The 17,514-nt window shown below is 39.6% G+C and overlaps 1 protein-coding gene across 1 annotated transcript in view; it reads left to right on the top strand.

Annotated features, from left to right (window-relative positions):
• arglu1b (arginine and glutamate rich 1b) overlaps window positions 1-17,219 on the top strand; it is a 35,818-nt gene extending 18,599 nt beyond the window's left edge. Inside the window, exons 2-4 of the mRNA XM_067986456.1 lie at window positions 6,792-7,017; window positions 10,560-10,643; window positions 16,300-17,219. Coding sequence (XP_067842557.1) covers window positions 6,792-7,017; window positions 10,560-10,643; window positions 16,300-16,467 — 478 coding nt within the window. The 3' untranslated portion in view covers window positions 16,468-17,219. The remainder of the gene's footprint in view (window positions 1-6,791; window positions 7,018-10,559; window positions 10,644-16,299) is intronic.
• The last annotated feature ends 295 nt before the right edge of the window (window positions 17,220-17,514 follow it).

Consider the following 17,514-nt stretch of genomic DNA (forward strand, 5'->3'; position numbering starts at 1 on the left):
TGCTCTGCCATTTGATAAGATCGTGGCTGATCTGACTGTGACCTCAATCCTACTTTCCCGTCTACCCGCTATAACATTTGATTCTCAGCCTTAAAAATATTCAATGACCGAGCCTCCACCTCTCTGGCGTAGTTCCACAAACTCATGACCCCCTCAGAGAAAAAAATTCTCCACATCTCCATCTTAAATGGGAGACCCCTTATTTTTAAACTGTGGCCCCTAGCTCTAGTCTCTCCCACAAGGGGAAACATCCTCTCAGCATAGCACCAGGATTGGGAAAAACAAGGGAAGATTTCTGTGAGCACTTGCAATTGACAAAACAAAATTGTAGGTGTCCAGCAAATTAAATTGACTTGGTTTTCTCCCTTCCTTTTGGGCCCTTCGCACCGATCCCCAGCCAAAATGGCAGGCAGCCATCCAGCAAGCATTCACACTACAACAGTACCACATCTCACACCAATGCTAAATTTTGATATTGTAAATCTAGAGTTAGCACCCAACCTGACTCAGAAGCAAAGTGCGACTGTAGGAGAAAAGTTCTTTCAGAAAGTAGATATGCTCGCACCTGCTAGTTTACGTGGTTGTAATGTATTGCAATAATCTAAAAATTAATTTGGAGGATTGTGTCAAATCCAGGAAATCCTCCAGGCTTCTTTTCCTATAAAGGACTTTAAAAAGTATGCGTGTTGGACATTTTACGTATCAAATATTCTGCACTCCAAACACCAGCTTATCACTTCAGTACCTTGTGAATCCTTAAACATACGAAAAAATGGAGAGGAAAAGACTGGCTGGCCAATCAAGCCTGTCACAAACAATCATGACGCAACTAAGCAGTCACTCCCTCCAGCAGTTGTGTAATCTCATGGGAGAGGCAAAAAAACATTTAAAAATCTTAGACCAATACAGGGGGGAAAAATCTGAGAAATTCTTCTCCGTGTCCTAAGGCAATCAAAACAAGTTCAGGAGCTCACAGTGACCATGAGTTATGTACCCAATATCTCCATCTAACTTTTGTATGCAGGGAGGATACTGATAGGTGTAGAGGAAGTGAGAGACCTTGGAGTGCATGCCCACAGATCCCTGAACGTAGCAGGACAGGTAGATAAGGTGGTTAAGAAGGCATATGGAATGCTTTCCTTCATTAGCCAAGGCATAGAATATAAAGGAAGGGATGTTATGCTGGAACTGTATAAAACATTAGTTTTATACAGCTTGAGTACTGCCCACAGTTCTGGTCACCACATTACAGGAAGGATGTAATTGCACTAGAGTGGGTGCAGAGGAGATTTACGAGGATGTTGCCAAGACTGGAGAATTTTAGCTGTGATGACAGATTGGATTGGCTGGGGTTGTTTTTCTTGGAACACAGGAGGCTGAGGGGTGATTTGATTGAGGTGTACAAAAGACCTAGATAGAGTGGATATGAAGGACCTATTTCCCTTAGCAGAGGGGCCAATAACCAGGGGGCATAGATTTAAAGTGATTGGAAGAAGGATTAGAGCGGAAATGAGGAAAAAAAATTTCACCCAGAGGGTGGTGGGGATCTGGAGCTGACTATCAGAGGATGGTAGAGGCAGAAACCCTCAACTCATTTAAAAAATACCTGGATGTGCGCCTGAAGAGCCGTGGCCTGCAGGGCTACGGACCAAATGCGGGAAAGTGGGATTAAGCTGGATGGCTCGTTTCTCAGCCGGAGCGGACACGATGAGCCGAATGGCCTTCTGTGCCGTAAATTCTCTATGATTCAGTAATATTAGCCATAGCAAAGAACTCGTCCAGCTCCTTTTTGAACTGTGGCAGTGAATCCCCACTCACAACAAGAGCCAATAACGTATTCCAAGTGCCGATAATCCTCTGTGTAAAGAAAAACCTTCTGGCATCTAACCTGGTTCTATGCTTAGCTTATACGCATGACCCCTCGGTTTCCCTAATCTATCTATCTGTCCACACAGACTTTGTTCATCATTTTAAATACTGAAATTAAATGATCCTGAAATCTATGCGCTTTTTTTTTAAGAGTAAGACCACCCAGCTCTCCAAGCCTATCATGATAACTAAGGGTTTTTAAACTAGGGATCATTCTAGTGGCCATTCATTGAACCTTTTCCAAGGGCTATATATCACGCACCATGTGAGGGGACCAAAACGAGACACAGTTTTCCAGAGGCCTAATCAGTGACTTGTACAAGGACACTGGTGGTACTTGTTTTATGCTGGATCATCCTTGCTATATATCCTAATACTCTATTAACCTTTGGAATAGCTTCTCGGCACTAGTCGTGCACCTTCAGAGACTCGTACTATAACTCCTAGGACCCTTTCCCGCTCGACAGATTTTAATTCTGTACCAAGCATGGTGTATATATGCTTGATGTTAGCCCTACCCACTTGCATGACACTGTATTTATCTACATTAAATGACATCTGCCAGATGCAGGCTCGTTCTCCAATCCCATCTAGATCAGATTGTAGTTTATTTTCCTCATCAAGGATTCTAACACTTATCACAAAGCTTTGTATCATCGACGAACTTGTGGGGGTGCTCACAATACCTTCATCTAGATCATTAATATGAAGAACAGTGGACCTAACGCAGATCTCTCCGGTACTCCAATAATAGCTGAGCTCCATTCAGAACCTCTCTCATTAATAACAGCACTCTGCTTATGGGAACTCAACCATTTCCCTATCCAATCCAGGATCTGCCCTCTGATCGCACAGGACTCTGTCTTATGAAGTAACCTATTGTGTGGCACCTTGTCAAGAAATATCTGAAAGTTCAAATGTTGACAGGGCTACGTTCATCCCACCGAGTTACCTCCTCAAAAAATTCGGTCAACATGGCAAGACATGACTTTCTTTTCCAGAAGCCTTGTTGAGTGTCTCTAATAATGCCTGCTTTATCCAGGTGGTTATACAGGGTATCTCTCATGATGCCTTCTAATGACTTTCCAATAATTGAAGTTAAGCTAATGGGCCTATAATTTCTCAGTTCTGGCTTGTTTTCCTTTTTTGAACATTGGTACTTCATTAGCCTCCCTCCAATCCATGGGAACAATCCTTGTCTGTAGTGAGCTATTAAATATATAAGGACTGGAATTTCATGAGACTCTTGGACTTTATTGAAATAAGTTGCAGACTTTGTTTTATGAATCTGGCTTGTTAAAGATACAAAAATATGATTATGTTCCTCCCAGACTCCATTGGAAGATTTTTTTAAAATTGGTATGCTATGGAATTCAGTTTTGTGCATGTATGATTATTAACTTGCCCCTAACATTTTGTGCTAAATTTGCACCATTCAGAAAATGCCAAATAATGCACTTTTATTCAAAAGATTTTAGAAATAGTATCCAAATAACCAAAGTAGTACAAATTAATTTTATGAGGTAAAGTACGAAAGCCTGGTTGTTGCTGATGCTTTTTTAAAAATTAGATCCTTTACTAGTTCAAAATCATAATTATAATTTTATTAGCTTAGGATATAGGTACCAATGCACTATAAGAAAAAAAAATACACTGAAGCCTTTGTTTTAATGTGCCAATACGCTTCTAAGTCATCCCAAGTTATTCCTTCCAGTTCTTCAGCTTGGTGTTACATAGTTCAAGCTATTCTCTCCATGCATAGCTGAGGTTTGAAGACAGATCTGTACTGCTGGATGTTTTTCAGTGTGAAAATTTTAAATGTGTCCATTACGCTTTACTGAAACCCTAGTGACAGCACCACATTTGGATGTCTCTACATACATTTGACTTATTTTGAATTGCCATGCTTACCTTTTTGCAGGGGGATAATTTATCAATAGGCATACAGTTAATAGCTTGCCATTGCTTTCATTCAGATTGCTGATTCAGATACACATTTCTGCTACTTGGGGCTGATTTTTATGTACTGGTGTAAGTCAATTCTAATTTGGCCAACATGGTAATGTGCTAATAATGCTCAAACTTCATGAGTCAAACCATTTACACAGTTGTTCACAGATCCAGGTGCAGATTTGGAAAGGTACACTAGTGGTGAAAGTAGGAAAATAGGTATCAGTAAAATTGAGAGAGATGGGGACAATTAAATGGAAGTGTCACAAAAGGATCACACAAATCCTGAAAGCCTTTAAAAAGACTCAAAAAGTGGGTGACACTGTGTATTAAAACCTGGCCTCTCCTCTTAGGGTATCTGTTCAAATTTAGTCAGGCTGATGGGATGAAAGCCTCCCCTATCTACTGACTGTAATTGCCCTTTGTAAAAGGAGTTTGTGCAGTCTCACCCCAGTTCTATTAGACGTGGGCCAATAGCACTACACTGTCCCTAGTTTGCCACTAACTAGTAATCTCACTAAGAGGCCACAGGATAGGTGGTGTAGGAGATTGAAAAAATGTCACTGGTGCAGTAGGAAGTTTGTCTTTTGAGGTTGGGGCTGATGTCCATTGTTGGGACAGAGTTTAGGACAGATTTACTTTGCATCTGGCTGGGCTGTACCTGAACTGGGAGCGCTTGATGCTGACACTGTGTGCCTGAACTGATGACTGTACCATTCAAAGCATCCCTCAGTTTGATAAGCACAAAAACAAACCTTAAAATGGAGGGGGAGGGATAGCTGAAAAGGTACCTCAACCCATTACCAGCCTTTGCCAAGGCTAAAGGGGCGGGTAATTAAAGAAAAGGAAATGCAAAAGTAGAGCCAGGAGCCTGCAGACAAGTGACGAAGCAACCCATCATCTAAAACCCTGCTGAAGTAGAGGTGGTGCTGCATGAAATGGTTGTGAGGAAGGATTTCCTCTGTGCCACTCAATGGCACCATCCCCATAAGTCAGCATGCATGAAAGGAGGTGGAAGCAGGTGTGATGCAGCAGGTGCCCTTACAGCATATGACACAGCTTTGCATTTAGCTGTCTGGTAACCCAGAATCCGTGAAGACCGTTCCTGATAGTCATTACCAAGAAAGCACGACACTGTCTGCAAATATGGTTGGCATTTTGGCTGGTATGGCCAATCAGGCTTTGCTGGCTGATCACCCTAGCATGCCTTTCATACATCATGGAGGAAGAGGAAACAAACACCAGACATCACTTTCGCCGGTCCACAAGCTGATGGCAGTGGCCGCTGTGGGATAGGTGTAACTCTGGACACTTACCTGGCCCCTGTGGAATGGAGATGAAAGGGTAAAGGACACAGAGAGAAGGGAGAAGGAGGGATAAAATGAATGAAAGAAAGAGAGAGAGAGAAAGGGAAAGAGTCCCTACCGTCCCCTGCTACAAGGCAGTGTGATCCAGTACTTTCCTCAACACTAGGACATGACTGAAGCCAACTTTAGAAGACTACAACTCAAATACTTTGCTCTAATGACCTGAAAAAAGAAGGGAGGGAGAGCAGAAATAAGTATCAGAAAAAAAAAATTAAGTCCAAGAGTTTAATAATTCAGATAACTTGAGAAGCAGATTAAAGTGGTTTCTCTTACTGCCTCTCTCACTCTCCACCACTATCAAATAAATCTGATCTGTAATGCAAAAAAATACAAACTCATGAAGATAACAGCCTGTTAACATAAACGAATAAAAGAAGGCCTTTAATACTGTTAGGGACTTTTTCAAAAAAAATTGTCAAATTAAGCATGCCAAAGTTTATGTTAATGTCAAAACACACGGTAAATATTTGGTATTAATATGCAGAGAAGGGACTGGGGCTTCAGTTTTTTGTCGCTATAAGCAGAATGTCAGCAAAAGTGTGTAGATCTGTACTATTAGGATTCTTCTTAGGGTGCTTGTTCGATTTGATGTAGACATGTTTAAAGAAAAGGAATTTTTGAGGAATGTAGTTAGGTTGTTACTCAAAGTGATTAGCACCCGTCTAGTGTCTAAAAGGACACTATACCCTGATACGCAAAATATTTGCAGCTCCCCATGTATCCTCATTCAGCTAACCAAATTGCATACATTAGTGCAGGTGTTCCATAACTGAGTGCATGCAGATTCTAGCCCTGTAGCTCCCTTGTTATACATGCATGCCACTATTGGGAACTGGTTTCATCTGAGCCACTGAATCATGATGTTCTGGGAGAACACCAAAGCTTGGAGAAGAAAAACTTATGTTCGTTTGTCCTGCAAAATGTCTTGTATTGACTGATCAATTTGGCATGGATTTTTTGGAGAATTCCAGAGCACAGGCAGGCTGAAGGCAGTACGTGGTTCCTGTACTGGGGAGATGTAGAGAAAGAAACTGGTCTAAAAATAAAGTGAAAACATTGTTGTATTATAAAGAAAGAATCTGCATTTACAACCTGCCTTTCACAACCTCAGGCCATCCCAAAGCGCTTTATAGCCAATGAAGTACTTTTGAAATCACTGTTGTAATGTAGGGAAATGCAGCAGCCAGTTTGCGCTCAGAATAGTCCCACAAACAACAATGAGGTAATGACTTGATAATCTGTTTTAATACTGTTGTTTGATGGATAAGTATTGGCCAAGTCACCGGAGAGAACGCCCCTGCTCTTCTTTGAATTGTGCCATGGGATCTTTTACTTCCTGAGAGGGCAGATGGGGTCTCGTTTTAACGTCTTATCCAAAACATAGCACATCCAGCAGTGAAGCACTCCCTCAGTACTGCATTGAATTGTCAGCCGACATTATGTGCTCAAGTCTCGAGTGGGACTTGGACCCACAACATTCTGACTTCGAAGCGGGAGTGCTACCACTGAGAAGGCTGGAACTTCTTGTTGTTCTTTGTTTTTCCTGTTGTATTAATTTTTTTCTAGAAATTTGTTTACTAATTTTTTTCCCCTTATTTACTCTAGCCGACAGCAGGAAATAGAAGAGAAGCTGATTGAAGAGGAAACTGCAAGAAGAGTGGAGGAACTTGTGGCTAAACGTGTGGAAGAAGAGTTGGAGAAACGCAAAGATGAGATTGAGCGTGAGGTACTCCGGCGTGTCGAGGAGGCCAAGCGCATTATGGAAAAGCAACTGTTGGAGGAGCTTGAGCGACAGCGACATGCTGAGCTCGCTGCACAGAAAGCTAGAGAGGTAACGCTCGGTCGTTGGAAAAGCAAACGACAGTCCATGGCAAAACTTTCAGTCACAGTCAATGATCACCACTTAATCTTCATCAGTAAATGGAATCAGAATGCATCTTTCCCTTTTCCAGCAGTCTGCAGTACAACAGTGTTGTGTTTTTTAAGTTGCATTTCTTTTGATGTACAAATCAACATTTCATAGTTTAAGTTGCTGAATGTAGTATTTAATTAGGCTACACAAAGCATTGTTCCATGACATTTGCTGTTTAAATTCAAGAACTTTGGGGGAAATAATACTAATGTACCAGTGTATCAATACCTGTTGAAAATCTCTTTCCACACTTAAGTTTAATTGAAACTTTTGCCATGGCTGCAGACTTTGAGTTACCTAACCATGCAAAAAGCTTTTTTTTAAAGGCTGTTTCAGGCTAACAATTTGCCCTTCATTCGTGTAATCATTTTGTATTCCATCCTGACTCCAAGTGGCTTAGTCTTTCCAATGCTGAAGTAGGTCCAAGTGGCTGAGCCTGCAGTACTTGCTTACGGCAGGTGGTTTATGTTTTCTGTATATCCATCTTAAACTTAAATAAGATTAAAAAGGAGCAATTTTATCATGAGGTTTCTGACATCAGCCTCCATTTTATTCAAAGGATTCTTGTGGGACTGGAACTAGTCCTTTATAACCCACCTCCAGCGTGTAGTTATAAGTACCTTTTCCTCCCAAGAGGGCTATTGACGACTGGTGAGTCCTCCTTAATGTGAAGCTAGACATCCTGTATGTTATATGGTCACGGTACTAGAAGCTGAAAAATGTCTTCCTGTGAAATAGTAAATTGCTACTATATTGAATTTTGCTGATACTCATCACCTCTGGATTCTGAAATGAAATACTCAGTCTTACAGTGCAATGCAGTGCCTAGCTATCAATAGCAACTTAAAAAATCTAACATTAACCCTTTGAGTATGAAATAACTTAGCTTTCGCCATTTTCTTTCAAGTAGTTTGTTTTACCTTTAATGTTGGACATTGTTGCATGGAATTAGAAAATTGTAAAGTAGCACAAAATAGTTCTTCATTCACAGGATGGTCAGAGCAAAGCAAAACTACTTTCTAAAGTTTTATATTACATATACAGTCCTACCCACTTATCTCAAACTCGTTTATGGTGACATTCCACTGATATTGACAAAAAAGTGAGGTGCCAGTTCCCCCTCTGCACATTCATATCAAATATTTACCATGTATGTTAATGACGATATAATCTTTCTCTCCTTCTCGATCTCTCCATTCCACAGGAGCCAGGTCAGAGCCCGGACTTTTAACTAACTCACAGCAGCCACTGCCGTCCCTAGCAAGAGTGATGTTCAGTGTTTGTTTCCTCTTCCTCCCTCTTAAAAAAAAAAATAAGATATCCGAGCTGTTCCTGATCTTCAATTTCTCCCTTTTGCCACTTTTACTCTAAATCCAGGGCTGAGTGTTATCTGTGCCCCAGTTCTGAACTTTACCAATTGACTACAGTATACTGACAATATCATGCAAGCATAATGTAATTCTTTCCTGCCATTTAAAAAAAAATAAAACCCTGCACAAATGTTATTGTTTTATTCAAAAATATTCTATTCATAAAAATATAGTATTACTTGAAGTCTTTATTCCCATACCTTTTTGAAAGTTAGTTATAGACGATTTCAGATGATATCAGCTAGTTTTGTTTTCATGCCGCATCTGTCAACAAACCTCTTATGTCGATAAAATTTGAATGGGCCCCAACATATCAACATAAGTGGGTAGGACTGTATTTTAAAATTCTGCAAAGACTTCAAAGGGTTAGTGGTTAGATTGTCTTGCTGGTAATGACGTACTGGTTATTGTTTTAGAAATAAAACCACCGGTATTTTTGGCTACATTGCCTTGCAATTCGATTTTACCAGTTTTTACGGTTTGTGAAATGAACCTCCAATTTCTTGCATTAATCTGTTGACATTAAGTGAAGGAGCATTAATGGTAATTTTTTACTATATTTAGTTGGCCTGTTGGACTCAGACAAATTTTCATTTCAGAATGTTCTTATCTGCTGCCTTGAAGGGAGAATCGATCTATATCTTCTTTACATTTAATGTAGCCACAAGAGACATAAAGTGTATTAGGAAATTACTAGAGTTAATTTACATGCCATTTTCATGAAATTATAAAACACCTTCAGATCGAGTTTATATTATGAACAATACTGTATTATAAACTGCATGATAGTGCTACCTTATTTTAATGTGCTTTCATTTAGTTTTATTTTAACACACACGTATTGAAGTTGTAAAGTATTCAGAGTGTATTGGTATACTGTAAGATAATGCCTATTGTATTATGATTTGCATTCTAACTTGCTTGTATCCAGGTTATTTGAAGGTCGAGTTGATGAGTATCAGCTTGTAGCATGTTACTAATCATAGTAAGATTATTTTTCTTTTTCATGTCTCTGATAGTTTTGCTTGGCTTCATGTTAACATTGTTATCCTACAGACAAAGGGCAAATTTCCAGGGCCATTCACAGTACTGAAAACTACATTTTTCTGTTCTGGGCACATTGTGAAATTGTTAATTTTAAGCACTTGGGGTGTGTTTTATTTATCTGAATTTTGTAGTAGGGTAATCTGTAAATTTGAAAGTACATGTAATAACCGAAGTAGATTATTATAAAATTGTTTGATCGCAAAGTCAGTTTAATTTATTCAGCAGTTACTCAATAGACTAGTAATAGCAAACAATGCCTTGGTTTTGAAAAGTTACTAGATCACCGGTAGCTTGAATGGCACTCATGTGATGTGTTCTCAGAACAGAACAAATCATCATTTCTTCCTACTGTGAAAAAGGCTCTCAGTTCCACAAAAGGATGGATTAAAGCTTGTATTTTTCACTAATAGTAAATGTATCTTTCTTATTAATTGTTTGCCTTAGGAATGGTGATTTATATTGTTTCTTCTTACCGTAAACATCTGCATTCCTCAGCTCAGCCTACGTTGTGTTGTGTTTCTTGTTATTGGCTGAGCTGCTGATGCAGGTGTTGCCAAGCTAACAGTACAAATCAGTTTAAAGAGGAAGCTGGCGCATATGGCAGCCGAGGAGCACACTCTGCAGGACACTGGACGAGACAGTAAATATTCAACTTTTAATGCTGATTAATGGAGTTATAGGTAAAGAATACGTAGGTATTTGTAATTGATGAGAAAAATCTATTTTTTATTTTATTTTTGTTAATGTAATTGGTAAAGTTTCTTTAGCAGTTGTATTATGTGTGGTTTAAAAAAAATTAGTAATATCAGCAAGCCTGACGAAAGAGGGTTTGGGTCATTGCTGTTTGAGGGCTGGGGTGGGGTGATTTAAACCCAGGAAGAATTTAACTAGGGGCAAAATAGTTCACATGAATGATAGGCAATAAAAGGTGGCTGTCTTGGGCATAGTCAGAGGAAGGAAAGTATACTAAGGGAAGAAACAGCTAGTCTAGATGCAATCTTAAAATGATTTCTCTCTATTAACATCTTATTGTCTCCTATTTAGGAGGAAGAACGAGCTAAACGAGAAGAACTTGAGCGAATATTGGAGGAAAATAACCGAAAAATAGCAGAAGCTCAAGCTAAATTGGTAAGAATTGTTAAAGTGAATGCATAATTGGTTTGTTTAATGTGTTTTCATCTGTTTCAAGTTTTTTTTTACAATAGACCATAGGGATGTTATAAGTCCAACAGAAAGGAGAGAGAGGGAAACCAGGGAATTATAGACCAGTTAGCCTAACATCTGTTGTGGGGAAAATGCTGGAGTCTATAATTAAGGATAGGGTGACTGAACACCTCGAGAATTTTCAGTTAATCAGAGAGAGCCAGCATGGATTTGTGAAAGGTAGGTCGTGCTGACAAACCTGATTGAATTTTTTGAAGAGGTGACTAAAGTAGTGGACAGGGGAATGTCAATGGATGTTATTTAGATGGACGTCCAGAAGGCATTTGATAAGGTCCCACATAAGAGACTGTTAGCTAAGATAGAAGCCCATGGAATCAAGGGAAAAGTACGGACTTGGTTAGGAAGTTGGCTGAGCGAAAGGCGACAGAGAGTAGGGATAATGGATAGGTACTCACATTGGCAGGATGTGACTAGTGGAGTCCTGCAGGGATCTGTCTTGGGGCCTCAATTATTCACAATATTTATTAACGATTTAGATGAAGGCGTAGAAAGTCTCATATCTAAGTTTGCTGATGACAGAAAGATTGGTGGCATTGTAAGCAGTGTAGATGAAAACATAAAATTACAAAGCGATATTGATAGATTAGATGAATGGGCAAAACTGTGGCAAATGGAATTTAACGTAGACAAATGTGAGGTCATCCACTTTGGACCAAAAAAGGATAGAACAGGGTACTTTCCAAATGGTAAAAAGTTAAAAACAGTGGATGTCCAAAGGGACCTAGGGGTTCAGGTACATAGATCATTGAAGTGTCATGAACAGGTGCAGAAAATAATCAATAAGGCTAATGTAATGCTGGCCTTTATATCTAGAGGACTAGAGTACAAGGGGGCAGAAGTTATGCTGCAGCTATACAAAACCCTGGTTAGACCGCACCTGGAGTACTGTGAGCAGTTCTGGGCACCGCACCTTCGGAAGGACATACTGGCTTTGGAGGGAGTGCAGCGTAGGTTTACTAGAATGATACCCGAACGTCAAGGGTTAAGTTATGAGGAGAGATTATGCAAATTGGGGTTGTATCCTCTGGAGTTTCGAAGGTTAAGGGGTGATCTGATCGAAGTTTATAAGATATTAAGGGGAACGGATAGGGTGGATAGAGAGAAACTATTTCCGCTGGTTGGGGATTCTAGGAGTAGGGGGCACAGTCTAAAAATTAGAGCCAGACCTCTCCGGAGCAAGATTAGAAAACATTTCTACACACAAAAGGTGGTAGAAGTTTGGAACTCTCTTCCGCAAACGGCAGTTGATACTAGCTCAATTGCTAAATTTAAATCTGAGATAGATAGCTTTTTGGCAATCAAAGGTATTAAGGGAAATGGGCCAAAGGCAGGCATATGGAGTTAGATCACAGATCAGCCATGATCTTATCAAATGGCGGAGCAGGCACGAGGGGCTAAAGGGCCTACTCCTGTTCCTATGTTCCTAGAATCTTGACATAATATGTTCCATTAAGATGCAAATGTAGAAACTAAGAATGATAGGATGATTTTGGTTTCTACATTTTTTCCCCCAAAGATTGGGAGTTCCAATTAATTAAAGTAACCTCAACGTACACATAAAATATTGTCATCATCCTGTATGGATGGGAGGGGGAATATATCTGCATACTTTGTCCTTTCTTTAAAAAAATACATGGCAGGTCTTGATTATATAGAAGGAATATTACTTTGAATTTCTTGATTTTCCTTACTTTACAGTTGCAGTGCCCATGTGTTCATTTTACCGCCACTGTGGCTCGCTCTGATTGTAATAACTCCACCTTGGCCATTGGCTAATGTCAGGTTCAAGTTTTAAAATCTGTGTCAGTATCAACGATTCATACCAGTACTGACTCATGTGGCATGTCTTCAGTCTTGTATCATTGGACGAATTTCTGTGTGTGAAACATCTGGGTTTGATGCAGCTGACTCCTGGAGGATAATCGTGACTATTAGAGCATCGAAGTTCAGTCTAATTTGACATATGGGCAGTCGTGTATTCCTTGGCCAGATAGGGAATAATGTGCTCACATAAAATTCTTAAGAGCATCCCTGTGTGTCAAGCTATGTTCAGTTTTGGCTTGTGCAACCAGGAAGATGCCTTTGAGGCCTTCCCAACTCCCACACAGCCTCTCCTAATATCAGTCACAAACTGACAGGTCAGCCATGGGTCAGTGCCAGTTCCAATCAAGTGGCCCGAATACCTGGGTTGTTGACAGGAATTGGTGGATTTTTTTTGCTTTCACTTTACAGACGTTGTTGCTGTTGAAAACGTTTGAGCCGGTGTCAAACTAGGTCAACTCCTTCATCAAGTTCCTGTGCCGGTTCGTTAATACATACTTAGCTCAAGAGAAAACGCAGAGTACCAGTTGAGGAACCGCACCCCCCCCCCCCCCCCCCCCCCCACCACCACACCAAAAGGCTCTATTTAGTAATATGTTCTCATCCAAGATATGGTTACCTTTGTTCACATGGGAGTTACTCCTGATCCCAGTACCAACCTAAGAAGGACCATTTCATTGGGTCTCAACTCTGCTATTTATACGGGCACTGATTGAACCTGGTGCAAATTTGGCTTTGCCCTTCAGTTTCAAGTCAGTTGCATGGGCCAGTGGCTAATTTGTAGAGATCGATTTCTTAATTACTCTGGTTTCTTTGGTTAATGCCAGGTGTGGGTTATTATGGATACCATTGCCCAAGCAGCAAAACATTTATAGCAGTAAGAAATTGGCTTCTTAGATAAAGGAACCAGGAGATCTGCTAGGGTATAATCCTGCCATACTTCACTTAACTGAGAATTTCAAGTTTTTGGCCACTTTACAACTTTTCAGGGATGAACCTTTGGGGACATCCAGTTGCAACGCCTTCAAAAGGTTTTCAATGGTACTAACAAAGCCTAGGAGCCAGTCTGGGAAAGTCTTTAAAGGGACTTAATGATGGGACAGACTTCTTTACGACTGGGAAGCAAACCTTTTTCGGGGAGAACCAACATTTCCTTTGGGACGAAACGCCTATCAGAATGATCAGTAAAGTTCCAGAAATAAAATACCCGCTGTTCCTGTCACTTCTAACAGTGACGTCTGCCGCAGTTCTGCAGAAAGGGACTCACATAGGAGTGAATCTAACAATTGCACAGCAAATAAATGGCTGCTGATTTTGCTGGAGGCCTGAACAAGAAATCATTTGAAGTCCAAAAGCATCCTTCAACAAGTTGTGTTATGAGGAATCTGCTGTCTTTGAAAATAATCTTAAAACAGTATTAAGTTGCATTATTAAGTTGCAGAATAGAGAAGCAAATTAAAGATCTTGCTTATGATACTTTACAGTTACCGATGTCAGCACTTTAGATCCATTCAGCCCCCTCCGCTTTTTCAGCATCCAAAAGGACAAACTCACGCTGATGAGAAAACTGTATAACTGTTAGATGGTATATTTCTAAAATCTTGATGCCTGTGCCTTGGGGACTTCACTTTTCAGCACCATCTTTCACCTCTGGTATTTCTTCCCATGTTATCTTTGCTCAGTAGTAGCACCCTCACCTCTGACTCCCACTCCAGAACTTGAGCACATAACCTAGGGTGATACTTCAGAACTGAATGTGTTGCATCGTTGGAGGTGGTGTCTATTGGTGAGATGTCTATCTGTTCAGATGGATGTAAAAGATCCCAAAGCACTACTCAAAGAAGTGCAGGGGTGTTCTGGTGTCCTGGTCAACATTTATCTCATAGTTGTTCATGGGATCTTGCTGTGTGCAAATTGGCTGCTGCATTTCCCTGCATGAGAACACTGACAACACTTCAAGGTACTTAATTGGCTGTGAAACGCTTTGGGACATTCAGACGGACATGAAAGGCTCTACAGTATATAAATGCAAGGTCTTTTTATCCGCTGAATCAGACTAAGCCTTGATTTAATCTCAAAGGCAATAAATTGTAAATGGGCTCAATTTATTGATTTCTCTGTTCCTTAATCTAATGATGAGAAGTCCTATCAAAGAGTGAGGATCTGTAAGCTAGACTGACCGTAAAGGTAAAGATCCTTTGTCTCACCACCCAAAAGAATCAGACCCTTGACTAGATATTCTTACTTCCGGATTGTGGCAAGTCTTTAAAATCTTTGGGTAAATGGAGCAATGTTGCCATGTTAACTATTTTGCAGATCTGTTGTGTCTAGATGTCTTCTGATCTATTGCTCTTCCTAAAATGCTGGTTGTACTAGAACAGATATGATGCATAACCTGAGGACCTTCCACTGATGGTTGGGCTTTTGAAAGGAGAAGACTTGAGTTAAGATTTTCTGTCTTCAATGGTGGATGTACCTTGCAATTCAAAAATTCTTCTACTTCAAAATAATGTAATGCCGAATGGAAGATAGTTCTTTTGTGTTTTACTGCCTTAAATTCAGCATTCCAGCAATGTTTTATTTTCAACATTTCGTTGATCACAGCCTGAAACGTAGCTTATTTAAAGTTGATGGGACATTATAGCTTATTCCTTTTTATATGCAAAAAGCAGAACATACTTGATGTGTGAAGGTTCATGAAAAGTGCCTGAGAATTCAGGTCTCCTATCCAATACTCAACATTATAAAGAGGAAGTGCATTTACTGAACTGCCCCACATTCTAAATATAATTAAGGATGGAACGTATGTACCTTTATCATTGTGTCTTAGTTACCAAGTTTCTCTGTTTTATAGTTTACAACTATTGGCAGCTGTGCAACAGACCTTTTGTGTAGAACTTGTCCTGTGACATTAATATGTGAAAATCTACCAGTAAGCCAATATCCAGGGGCCAAATAACTAATGACGATCAGAAAAGTTACTAGCGTATGCAAAAATATCCAACCTCCATTACCCTGGGGTCCATCTCTGTTTAAACATTTTTTTAAAAATCTGTACTGTTGTAGAAAGTAAAATAGCTGCAATAATCTTTCTGATTAATCATTTTGTAATTGTTACTACATGTAAAAATTCTCAGAAAATTTGTTTTTTGTGAATCTCCATGGAAATGTGGACCAGCATTGAATTAATTAACTAACAACAATAATAACTTGCATTTATATAGCGCCTTTAACATAATAAAACTTCTCAAGGTGCTTCACGGGAACGTAATCAGACAAAATAATTGACACTGAACCAAAGGAGGAGACATTAGGACAGGTGCCAAAAAGCTTGGTCAAAGAGGTAGGTTTTGAGGAGCGTCTTAAAGGAGGAGAGAGAGAGGTGGAGAGGTTTAGGGAGGGAATTCCAGAGCTTAGGATCTAGACATCTGAAGGCACAGCCACCATTGATGGGGCAAAGGGAGTCGGGGATGCACCAGATGCCAGAATATTTTTGTGAATCTGATGGCTTATGGTTTAGAACGTAATGCTGATCGTTCAGAATACCTTTATTTAAATGTATATACTGTAAAGTAACATTGCTGTTGTTGTGATTGTGGAAATTGAAGTAGTTCCAGAGCATGTGCACCTGAGCTGCTAGTTTGAGCTAATCACATAATTTCAACATGGTTTCTGTACATAAAACTGGTGTTGATTTTTAAAATATTGTTAAATTATCTTTTTAAATTGTAATTTACAGGCTGAGGAGCAATTGAAAATTGTTGAAGAGCAAAGAAAAATCCATGAAGAAAGGATGAAGCTAGAGCAAGAAAGACAGCGTCAACAAAAGGAAGAACAAAAACTGATCCTGGGCAAGGGGAAGTCCAGGCCAAAGCTGTCCTTCTCACTGAAAAGCTCTGTTGGATAACTTTGTGCTTGTGTTCTTTTTTTTAACCTTGTAGCTTCATGTTGAAGTGTTTTTGGGAAAGACAAAGTTCGAATGGTCAGATGTGGGCTGTGCTCTACAACATTTCTTAGCAGAATGAGAAATGTGATTTTAAAACTGAAATTCAAACATCCTGTTTATCAGTACAATGGAACCCTGTATAGAGCATCTCTGATTTGCAGATGTAAAATGTTCTCAAGCAGAAATCATCCTCATCAGTTTTCTTAACAAATTGGCTGTAGTAGATTGGGACTTTGAAAGATTAAGGGGATCTTCACAGAGATGATCTAAAGATGGGTTCCGCTGTAGTTAACTTAGCAAACCCAATGTGATGTAAATGTTAAGTAGTATTGGGATGATGTAGTAATATCAACTGTAAATGAAGCAAATTAGCAATGGTACCCATTTTAAACACATTTGTTTTGATCTGTAATCAAAATTGATTGCCCAAAAAACCCTGAATTAACTGTGGAGTCTGTCTGTGGTGTGTTAACAAATACAATGCTGGGTGTGTTAACAAATACAATGCTGTTGTCAGTAGAATGGCTCCTGACATTCACAGGTAAGGAAAACAACCACATTTCTGGGGGTGGGGAGAATTATTGTTCTGGATCTGCAGTACATATACCTCTTAATGTTCTGATTTGTTTTCATCATTTAGCAAAAGTTAGCCTGCTTTTTTCCCCATATTGTAAATGTACAAACTTCACGAATAAAATAAGGTCTTAAATGCACTACAGGGTTGGTGTATTTATTTTTAATTTTTTTAAAAGTGCTTTGACAGATCACACCTGCTGATCATATTGCATAGCTAAGTGTTTGAGAAAGTATGTATGCAAGATACTGGATAGATATTGTATGCATTTATACAAAGAGCACTCATGGGGCATTCTGCAAGTGCATGTTATGACCAAATAACACATAGGTATGTAGTGTGTTGTAATGTCAGACCTAACAGTTGCATAAATATTGTATTCAGTGGGAATGCTATGGATTCTATTTTTTACGTGGTCCCAAAACATCCACTGA

The sequence above is a fragment of the Heptranchias perlo genome, chromosome 6 (assembly GCF_035084215.1).
Source record: "Heptranchias perlo isolate sHepPer1 chromosome 6, sHepPer1.hap1, whole genome shotgun sequence".
Lineage (NCBI taxonomy): Eukaryota > Metazoa > Chordata > Chondrichthyes > Hexanchiformes > Hexanchidae > Heptranchias > Heptranchias perlo.